At 47.0% G+C, this 10,722-nt stretch overlaps 1 protein-coding gene across 1 annotated transcript; it reads left to right on the top strand.

Moving 5' to 3' along the window:
- Positions 1-8,264: 8,264 nt before the first annotated feature.
- LOC138841722 (nuclear protein 1-like) lies at positions 8,265-9,647 on the top strand. The gene is made up of 3 exons (XM_070042550.1): positions 8,265-8,533; positions 8,900-9,037; positions 9,354-9,647. Exons 1-2 carry the CDS (start codon positions 8,422-8,424, stop codon positions 9,028-9,030), a joined length of 243 nt encoding a protein of 80 aa, XP_069898651.1. The 5' UTR covers positions 8,265-8,421; the 3' UTR covers positions 9,031-9,037; positions 9,354-9,647.
- Positions 9,648-10,722: the final 1,075 nt, after the last annotated feature.

Raw genomic sequence — 10,722 nt, 5'->3', positions numbered from 1 at the left:
CTGTCTTTTTGCAAAAGCGCTGCAGACACCTTTCGGGTAAAACTAGCTGCCACCAAGCATGTCCACCCACCTGTTAGATCAAAACCAAATTGTGAATTGTGTAAATTGTGACTACCTAGGAGTTTTTTGTCAATGCTGCATAAACAGAAAGTCATGTTGTGACCAGAAGGTGGCGCAATATGCACACCATCCAAGGGAAGAAGGCTGAAATTACCATTAATTTACTATCTGCTTATAAATTACACAAAGAAGCCCCCTCCCTCAAAAAAAAAAAAACCCTAGAATCCATAACAAAGAAAATAAAATTCTCCATAACCTCAGTCTAGGATATAGCCACTACAGAGAATATGGTACACTCATTGTCTTCCTTTGAATTTCAGCAATTAAAATAAATTCTCTACAACAAATAGGACTGTAGGCACAAGTCCAGTGTGCTTTGCTAGCTCCGGGCTCCAGAGTGCCCACCTGCAGCCATGCCCCACGGCCCTACCGCAGGCTCCCGGCTCTGTGCATAGGGACCTGACTGGGTGCTAGGAAGATGCTCAGGGCCTCCAAGACAATACAATACACTTTCCTCTTCAGGAATGGTTCATGTTTGAGCCTGTACAGGCCTCCAAGTGGAGGGCAAAGATCTCCCTAATGACCTTCCAGAAAATTCTTGATATTTCTCAGAACCCCATATTTAAAGACTAGTATATGACAGGGTACCCCAACAGCTGGCCACCACCCGGGAGTGTTCACCAGAAAGATAGTGAGGTCATTTGAAGCCTGGAATATTATTCTGTCCAAACATTCCTCACCAAAAATTACAGTACTATGGGGCTCACCTGGCTTAATACTGATGATGCTTAAATTCTTTCTTTTCCCTTCCTTCCTTCCTTCCTTCCTTCCTTCCTTCCTTCCTTCCTTCCTTCCTCTCTCTCTCTCTCTCTCTCTCTCTCTCTCTCTCTCTTTCTCTCTCTCTCTTTCTTTCTTTCCTTTCTTCCTTCACCAGTCTTGGGGTTTGAACTCAGGGCCTGGGCACTGTCCCTGAGCTGCTCAAGGCTACCACTCTTAACTACTTGAGCCACAGCACCACTTCCAGCTTTTTCTGTTTATATGGTACTGAGGAATTGAACCCAGGGCTTCATGCATGCTAGGCAAGCACTCTACCACTAAGCCACATTCCCAGCCTCTGACGCTTAAATTCTGGGCCTCATGTTCTTGTTCAAGATTTTGCTCAAAGCTAAAGCCCTACCACTTGAGCCACTCCACCACTTCTGGCCTTTTGCTGGCTAATTGGGGATAAGAGCCTCTCCAATTTGTCTGCCTGGGCTGGTTTCAAACCATGGTCCTCAGATCTCACTTTCCTGATTAGCTAAGATTACAGGCATGAGCCACCAGGTACTGACTTCTTTCTGGATTTTTTTTGAACTCAGGATCTCATGCATGCTATATGAACTCAAACTACATACACTCAAACTACATACCTCTACCACATCCACTAAGAATTGTAAACGACAGTATGATGATTGTCCCTGGTCTATTATTAATGATTAAGTTTTAGCCAGGTGTGGTGGCATTTGCCTGTAGTCTTAGCCCTCAGGAGGCTGGCTTTAAGGCCAACCTAGACATCCTAGGAAGACCCTGTCTCAAATCAAACAATAAAACGAATATCTGCATACACCACAGTCCCTTTGTTACCTGCACCCTGGTGGCAGAGCTGGGAATGGGACTCAGCCTATGCATGTTAGGCAAGCACTCTACCAATGAGCTTTGCCTCCAAGCTTCTTTTGATGGGTTCTTTGGAGATTGGTTCACATTATACATTGTGCTGTGTGATAATTTTTTTTTGCTTCCTCAGTAAATCCATTTGTTTAAAAGAATATGTTACAATTAATTACACTAAGTGACATTGCCAAACAACTTTAGAGTGGTTAGCTCTAGAACAAGGAATGAAAGGAACACTGTTAGCCTTTATGTGTCTGTGTATATTGTCCCTTCACATTTCTTAAATCACAAATAAAAAATACAAGATACGGCAATGAAAATACAATTGGAGTTTCTCTCAAATAAATTAGAAGTGTGCATGGTCCAGCTCACTGGTTTAAAAAAGGGCATGATATAAAAGTGTTGTCCAAATTTTGCAGTTGGCCAAGGGTTGATAATTTTCTTTTTCTTTTTCTTTCTTTTTTTTTTTTTTTTTTTTTGGTCGGTTGTGGGGCTTGAACTCTGGGCTTGGGTGCTGTCCCTCAGCTCTTCAGCTCAAGGCAAGCACTCTACCGCTGAGCCACAGTGCCACTTCCAGTTTTCTAGTGGTTTTTGTTGGAGATAAGAGTCTCACAGACTTTCCTGCACGGGCTGGCTTTGAACTGCGATCCTCAGATCTCAGCTTCCTGAGTAGCTAGGATTACAGGTGTGAGCCACCGGCACCCAGCTTGATGATTTTCTTATTGTGCAGTATTGGCCACTATCCTGGCCAGAAGTTATTTGAGTACAACTTTCTATCATCTATCTGTCTGTCTGTCTGTCTATCTCCCCCCCCCACCTTTTTTTTTTTTTTTTTCTGCTAGCATTGGAGCTTGAACTCAGGAGCCTGGGTACTGTCCCTTAGTTTTCTCATCAAGGCTAGTGCTCTACCACTTGAGCCACACCTCCACTTCTGGATTTTTAGTGATCAAAGGGAGTTAAGGATCAAATGGACTTTCCTGCTCCAGCTGACTTTGAAATGCAGTCTTCCGATCTCAGCCTCCTGAATAGCTAGGATTACAGGCGTGAGTTACCAGCACCTGGCTTCTCCCTCACACCCTTTTCTCTCTCTCTCCTTCCTTCCTTCTTTCCTCCTTCTCTCCCTCCCTCCTTGCCTGCCTGCTTTCCTTCCTTCCTTCCTTCCTTCCTTCCTTCCTTCCTTCCTTCCTTCCTTCCTTCCTTCCTTCCTTCTTTCCTACGTTCCTTCCTCTTTCTCTCTTTCTTTCTCCCTCTATCTCTTTCTTTCTTTCTCTCTCTCTCTTTCTCCCTCTATCTCTTTCTTTCTTTCTCCCTTCCTTCCTTCTTTCTTTTTTTTTTTTTTTGGAGGGGTGTCCAGTCATGGGGCCTGAACTCTGGGCCTAGGTGCTGTCCCTCAGCTCTTCAGCTCAAGGCTAGCGCTCTACCACTTGAGCCACAGCGCCACTTCCAGCTTTTTTTTTTCTGCTTATATGGTGCTGAGGAATCAAACCCAGGGCCTCATGCATGCAAGGCAAGCGCTCTACCACTGAGCCACCTTCCCAGCTTCTCCTTCTTCCTTCCTTCCTTCCTTTCTTTCTTTCTTTCCTTCCCTCCTTCTTCCTTTCTTTCTATGTTTAGACAATACTGGTGTTTGAACTTGTACAAGGGCCTTGAACCCATTAGACAAGCACTTTACTGCTCCAGCCCTTTGTGCTTTAGGTATATAGGATCTTCTGCTTTTCACTTGGACCTCATAACTTCCTACAAACCTTCCACATGGCCGGAATTACAAGTGCATGCTACCATGACCAGTTTTTTTTGTTTGTTTGTTTTTGGTTAAGAAGGAGCTGTCATTAACTTTTTGTTATAGCTGGCCTTGACTTTTGATCCTTCCAATTTCTACTTTCTGAGTAGTTGGTATTACAGGCATGTACCACTATATCCAGCTAATTAATTAATTAAAATAGTAGATCTGATCACTTGGCACTCAATATGTAGTAGAGTCTAGACTCAAACTCTCAATCCTCCTGCCTTAGCTCCTGAGTACTGGGATTGCAGGAATATATCACCGCATCTGACTTCATTCTTTGGCTTCAAACCTTGATCTTCCGATCTCAGATTCCTTAGAAGCTAGGATTATAGACCTGAACCACCACATCTGTCTTATGTAGGATATTTTGGACAGGCAATGTCTGATAATACTGAAGACCCAGCTTCTCATTGTATAGGAATTGCAGAAGGAATAGGAAGTTCCCTGTGTCTTCAGCACTGGGCCTGATGCAAAGCAGGGAGGAAGGAGGGAGGGCAGGAGGAGCCTGGCAGGTGTCTCCATGCACAGACTGATACACCTTTGCCAGTGTTTGCCCACCTGTGCTAACAGACAAAGCCCTGGAGGTCACGAGGAGTCAGGTGGACAAAGGGGTGGAGTCAGATAAAGTCAGTGGGGCGGGGTCCTCCACAACTCCTCCAGTGACCTTGAGCCAACCAATCCCAGAGCCTCCTTTTCCTTCTTTTCTGAGTGAATAACAGCATGCCAAATAAACAAAGTTAAAGAAAAATTCACAAAAAAAGGGCAAGAAATATGGCATAGTGGGAGAGTGCTTGCCTAGTATGCATGAGGCCCTAAGTTCGATTCTTTGGTACCACATGAACACAAAAAATAAATAAAGTTAAAGAAATGACAGCATGTTGGGCTAGGAACATGGTCTAGTGGTAGAGTGCTTGCCTAGCATGCAGGAAGCCCTGGGTTTGATTCCTCAGTACCTCATAAACAGAAAAAGCCAGAAATGGTGCTGTGGCTCAAGTGGTAGAGTGCTAGCCTTGAGCAAAAGCAGGTCAGGGACAGTGCCCAGGCCCTGAGTTCAAGCCCCAGGACTGGCAGAAAGGGGGGGGGGGAGAGAGAGAGAGAGAGAGAGAGAGAGAGAGAGAGAGAGAGAGAGAGAGAGAGAGAGAGAGAGAGAGAGAGAGAGAGAGAGAGAGAAAGATAGAAAGAAAGAAAGAAAGGGAAAGATAGAAAGAAAGAAAGAAAGGGAAAGAAAGAAAAAGAAAGAACAGCATGCTATGTACCTAGCTCTGACAGGCATGAGTGCTGTCACTATTCTCAATTTCCAGATGAACAAACAGAAACCAGGAAGCTCCAGGGCTAGGGTGGAGCCCCTGGATGTGTGTCCACAGACTCCTCATGAGTCGCCAGCAAGGCCTGCTGGCCGAGGTCAGGGAATGAAACACCTCCTTGCTCACAGCGCCTATGGAAATTGGGGGTGGTTTGTGTTGTCACATTAATGGGGAGAAGAGGCACAGAAAAGCCAAGGGTAGAACAGTTCTGGATAATACTGCCCAACCCCAGGCTTGCACAAGGTGGGACTGTCCTGCTAAACATTCTTTTATTTATTTATTTTTGGTCGGTTGTGGGACTTGAACTCTGGGCCTGGGTGCTGTCCCTCAGCTCTTCAGCTCAAGGCTAGCGCTCTATCACTTGAGCCACAGCACCACTTCCAGTTTTCTGGAGGTTAACTGGAGATAAGAGTCTCAGGGACTTCCTGCCTGGGCTGGCTTTGAACTCTGATCCTCAGATCTCAGCCTCATGGGTAGCTAGGATTACAGGCAGGAGCAACTAGCACCCAGCCTGCTAAACATTCCTGAAAGTAAAAAAATGTATTTATGGGGCTGGGAATGTGCCTTAGTGGTAGAGTGCTGGCCTAGCATGCGTGAAGCCTTGGGTTCAATTCCTCAGTACCACATAAACAGAAAAAGCCAGAAGTGGTTCTGTGGCTCAAGTGGTAGAGTGCTAGCCTTGAGCAAAAGAAGCTCAGGGACAGTGCCCAGGTCCTGAGTTCAAGCCCCAGGACTGGCAAAAAAAATGGATTTAAGGCTGGGATTGTGGCTCAGTGATAGAGTGCTTGCTTAGCAGGTATGAAGCCCTTGGTTTGATTCCTTAGTACCACATAAACAGAAAAAACTAGAAGTGGTACCATGGCTCAAGTGGTAGAGTATCCTTGAGCTGAAGAGCTCAGGGACAGCACTCAGGCTGAGTTCAAGCCATATGGTTGGCAAACAAACAAACAAAAGGTATTTATGATGACCTGGACCTATTTGACTGATCTGGTGACCTGACCTTGTATATGATGACCTGAATGTCATCATGACTGTCCAGTGTCACCATGGAAGTGACTTGTCTCCCTTCATGCCAATGTTGGGCACATCTCAAAATCTTATGTCTTATGGATGCCAGTTGTTTATGCCTATCATCCTAGCTACTCAGGAGGCTGAGACCTGAGGATCTTGGCTCAAGGCCAGCCAGCTTGGGCAGACAAACCTAAGAGACACTAATTTCCAAATAACCAACAAAAAGCTGGAAATGGAGTTGTGGCTCAAGAGGTAGAGCACTCAGTTTGATTGTTTTGCTGATACTAGGATTGCAATTCAGGGACACAAAACTCACAGTTGGTGCTTTACTACTCAAGCCACACCTCCAATCTAGTTTTCTTTTTTTCTTTTTTCCTTTTTTTTTTTTGCTGGTTAATTGGAGATAGAGTCTTAAGGACTTTTCTGTCCCAACTGGTTTTAACTGAGATCTTAACCTTCAGAGTAGCTAGGATTATAAACGTAGCGTCATCAGTGCCCAGCTTCTGTTGTTGGTGTTGTTGGTCCTGGGGCTTTAAATTGGGGCTTGGGCACTAGCTATCTCTGAGCTCTTTTGCTAAAGGCTAGAGCTCTACCATTTTCAGCCACTAGGCTACTTCCAGTTTTCTGGTGGTTAATTAGAGACTCTCATCAGAGTCTCCTGGGCTTTCCTACCTAGGCTGGCTTCAAACTGCAATCCTCAGATATCAGTGTCCTAAATAGCTAGGATTACAGGCGTGAGCCACCAGTCCCTGGCTTTACTTTTGTTCTGACACAGGACCTTGCTATATAGCTCAGTCTAGTTTTAAACTCAGGATGATGATGATGTTCCTGCTTCAATGTTCCAAGTACTGGGAGTACAGGTGTGTGCCATAATATCCACCTGACATGTTTGTTTTATTAAATTAGTTTTATTTTCCTCTTCCTTTTACCATCTAGTCTGCTACCATCCCAACTCTGCTCTGATTCTTGCAATGTTTGGTCTGGCAGAGGCAAGCAGGATGAAGGAACAGAAGAAGCATAGTGTCTTGTCAAACCAAAGGTCACTTGGAGTCACTTGGGCTTGTGGGAAGGACAAATTTTTAGGTATTAGAAAAACGGAACAAGCTGGGGACTGGTGGCTCACACCTGTAATCCAAGCTACTTAGAATGCTGAGATCTGAGGATCATGATTCAAAGCCAGACAGAACAGGAAAGTCCATGAGACTCTCATCTCCAATAAACCACTCACAAACTGGAAGTGGTGCTGTGGCTCAAAGTGGTAGAGCACTAACTTTGAGCAAAAGAGCTCAGGGACAACACCCAGGCCTCAAGTTCAAGCCCCATGACTAACAAAAACAGAACAATGGTTAAGAGGTTCACAGCCAAGTGGGGGGTGTGAGCAAAGAATTACCATCTGGCTGGAGCTGAGGAAATATTGTTTCACTGGAAACCAGAGTTTTGTTTTGTTGTTTTTGATGGAGAGTGTTTTATCTGCTTACCTCCTTGCTTAGAGCTACCGCAGGGCAAATGAAATTAGAGACAGTACCCTGTCCAGCCAAGTGACTCACACAACTTGTACAGTTGAGATCTGCAGGTGGAGTGGAGTATTCCATTTCTACTACTTCCCTTCCTTTTCGGGTTTTTCCTTTGTTTTTGTTTGTTGTTGTTATTGCCTGGTTTGGAGGGATTTTTTTGGTGTCAGTCCTGGCACTTGAATTCAGGGTCTTGTGCTCTTGCTTGGCTTTTTTTTTTTTTTTTTTTTGGTCATGGGGCTTGAATTCTGGGCCTGGGTGCTGTCCCTTCAACTCAAGGCTAGCACTCTACCACTTGAGCCACAACACCACTTCCAGTTTTCTGAATGATGTATTGGAGATAAGAGTCTCATGGAGTTTCCTGCTGGCCTTGAACCCTGATCCTCAGATCTCAGCCTCCTGAGTAGCTAGGATTATAGGCGTGAGCCACTGACACCCACCTGGCTTTTTTGTTCAAGCTCTACTTCACAGCTCTACTTTCAGCTTTTTGTTTGGTAGTTGGAGATAAGAGGCTCTCAGATTTGTCTATCCGGGCTAGCTTTGAATTGGGATCCTTAGCTCTCAGCCTCCTGAGGTTAGGATTACAGGCATGAGCCACCAGCACCTAGTTTCCCTGTTTCTTCATTCCATATTCTACCACAATTTTCTATGCTTGGGGCAGATAAGGGCCAGGAGGGAGACATCTGATGGCTGTGACCCTGGCCCCAAAAGGGGTATGTGGCAGAGGGCAGAGTGGAAGAACGGGAAGGAGTGACCCGGCTAAGGCCCTCTGTCCCAGCTGTCCAGGCTCTCAAGGATTGTTTGTAGCAGACCTTGTCTGCTCCCTCCTCCCCCACAAGCTGGAGTCTCTATGGAAAAACACCCACTGGATGAGCCCTGGTGTGGGAGGAGGCCCTGTGGCTCCCAGAATTCAGCTCCTTTCCCTGCTCACTGGCGAGGATGGGCTGGCTTCTGGGAAAAAGAGTGGATTGCATCAGACAGGCTCGTGGGGCGGGAACCAGCCTGTGGGCTTAGGAGACATAGCTTTATAAGCTGAGCCAGGAACTGGGAGGGAAGGGAAAGCCAGACAAAACAACACTCAGAGAGGAGACCAGGCGCCATGGCCACCTTGCCACCAGCAGACAGCTCCCCTGGGCAGCCCCTGAGCCCTGAGGACGAAGAGGCCAGCTTGGACGAGTATGACCTGTATAGCCTGGGCCATCCCTATGTGGGTAAGACTTGCTCTGCCATCTGCTCTGCCTTTCTCCTTCCCCTCTACCCTTCCCATCCTATTCCAAGGACTCTGGCCTCCAAGTCACCCCTTCTAGTCCCTTACCCATAAAGTGCTATCATAGTCAACCCTAGGGCCTCAAACATCTGGGAACAGCTGGCTGAGGTTGTGATTGTCCTAAAGTGATACACACACACACACACACAGAGACACACAGAGACACACAGAGACACAGACACAGACACACACACACACACACACACACACACACACACCTCCCTACCTTCCCTATCCTGCATCCCAGGCTGTTGGTCTCTCCTCTAAGGTTTCTGTCCACTTCTCCTCCCTCCCCTGGCCTCGCCACCAGCTGGTGGAGGCCGGAAAGGTCGCACCAAGAGAGAAGCAGCTGCCAACACCAACCGCCCCAGCCCTGGTGGGCACGAGAGAAAACTGGTGACCAAGTTCCAGAACTCAGAGAGGAAAAAGGTCCAGCGCTGACTTACAGGTGAGGAGGCCCAGCCGAGGGAGACTGCCCCGGCCTCCAAGGGACAGGCCTGGGCTTGTCTCAGGTGGGTGGGGAGGGGTAGCTAACAACGGCCATCCCTACCTAAAATAAAGCGAGATGCGTGGTTGACTCAGAGCTCCCTTGTGACCAGGGATAAGGGGGAACATAGATAGAGGTTTCCAACTAGAGGGAGATCTGTATCATCAGACTGGGGACACGGAGGCCAAAGAGGGTGGGGGTCCGAGAGAAAAGAACAGAGGCAGAATTAGAACCCAGGTCTCTTGCTCCTTTCACCACCTGCTTTCCCTCTCCACAGATGAGGCCAACCATGACTGCACCCACCACGGCATCAGGACTATGAGGGAAGGAGGACCTGGAGGGGGCGGGACCCAGGCCCATCCTCCCCCTCCCCCCCCTGCTTGTACCCCCTCCCAAGACTTATCCTACCTACCCAAGGGGGGAGGGCATCAGAAGTGCTTCTAGGCCCAAGCAAAAGAGCAAGAGGCAGAGAATGAACCAGAGAGTGAGGAAGGCACCCCCAAAAAGAAACAGAAGAAAGTGGAGCCCCCCAGGGCAGCAGCAACAATAAACAATTCAGCAGCTGCATGTACCCAAGTCTGTGTGTGTGTGTGTGTGTGTGTGTGTGTGTGTGTGTGTGTGTTATCCTGGCGCCAGGTGTGTTTCTGTCCTGGGAAGATTCTGCCTGCACGTGTCTGTATTTGCGCAAGCCATTGGTACCAGCTAGACATTTGTGCTCGCTGTAGGCATGGAGTGGGAAGGGGTTCGTCCTGTCCTTGTGTATGGTTAGGCTGTGAACCCCACAGCTCATACTGAGTGTAAGGAAGTTTCCAGTCTCACTGCAATGGAGCTAATGAGAGGAGCCACTCACTACCTCCTATTTATCCAGGTATGGATGGATGTTCTTGTAAAACTTCCTTTATAAGGCTGTGTGTGTGTGTGTGTGTGTGTGTATACACACACATATATATTCCATGCTGGGAATGTATTTAAGTTATTACTCCTATTGTGGCCCTAAGGTTTGAACTCAGGACCTTAAACTTGCTAGACAGGCACTCGACCAATTGAGCCAACCCCAGCCCTTTTTGCTTTTTAGTTATTTTTCAAATAGCGTTATCCTAGGACTGCAATCCTTCTACCTATGGCTTCTCACACAGATAAGACCATAGGTGTACACCACCACATTCAACCAGTAATTCACATGGCGTGTCCCTAACTTTTTGCCCAGGCTGGACTTGAAATACTATCTTCCAATCTCTGTCTTCTGCGTAGTTGAGATTCTGCAGTGGGGGCTGGGAAGGTGGCTCAGTGGTAGAGCGCTTGCCGTGCATGCATGAGGCCCTGGGTTCAATTCCTCAGCACCACATAAGCAAAAAGCAAAAAGCTGGAAGTGGCGCTGTGGCTCAAGTGGTAGAGCGCTAGCCTTGACCTGAAGAGCTGAGGGACAGCGCCCAGGCCCAGAGTTCAGGCCCCATGACCAGACCCCACCCACCCCCCAAAAAAAGATTTCTGCAGTGTACCACCCCATGGCCAGATTAAAATGTTATTTATTAATGGCATTTGCAGGAAGGAAAAAAAAAAAAACCCTGAGACTTTAACTACAGAGGGACTTTCCTTAAGTTATAAGCAGAGTTCAAATTCAAGGATTTGTATTTTCCTTAAGTATA

This window comes from Dipodomys merriami, unplaced genomic scaffold, assembly GCF_024711535.1.
Source record: "Dipodomys merriami isolate MVZ:Mamm:240054 unplaced genomic scaffold, mDipMer1.0.p SCAF_328, whole genome shotgun sequence".
Classification (NCBI taxonomy): domain Eukaryota; kingdom Metazoa; phylum Chordata; class Mammalia; order Rodentia; family Heteromyidae; genus Dipodomys; species Dipodomys merriami.
The sequence above is the reverse complement of the archived record's forward strand: the minus strand, read 5'-3'. Positions and strand labels throughout refer to the sequence as shown.

Excerpts from the sequence above, each read along its gene's own strand:
- LOC138841722 (XM_070042550.1), top strand. The coding sequence starts at position 8,422 with ATGGCCACCTTGCCACCAGCAGACAGCTCCCCTGGGCAGCCCCTGAGC. Across the intron at positions 8,534-8,899 it reads CCTGGGCCATCCCTATGTGG|CTGGTGGAGGCCGGAAAGGT; the intron begins GTAAGACTTGCT and ends CCTCGCCACCAG.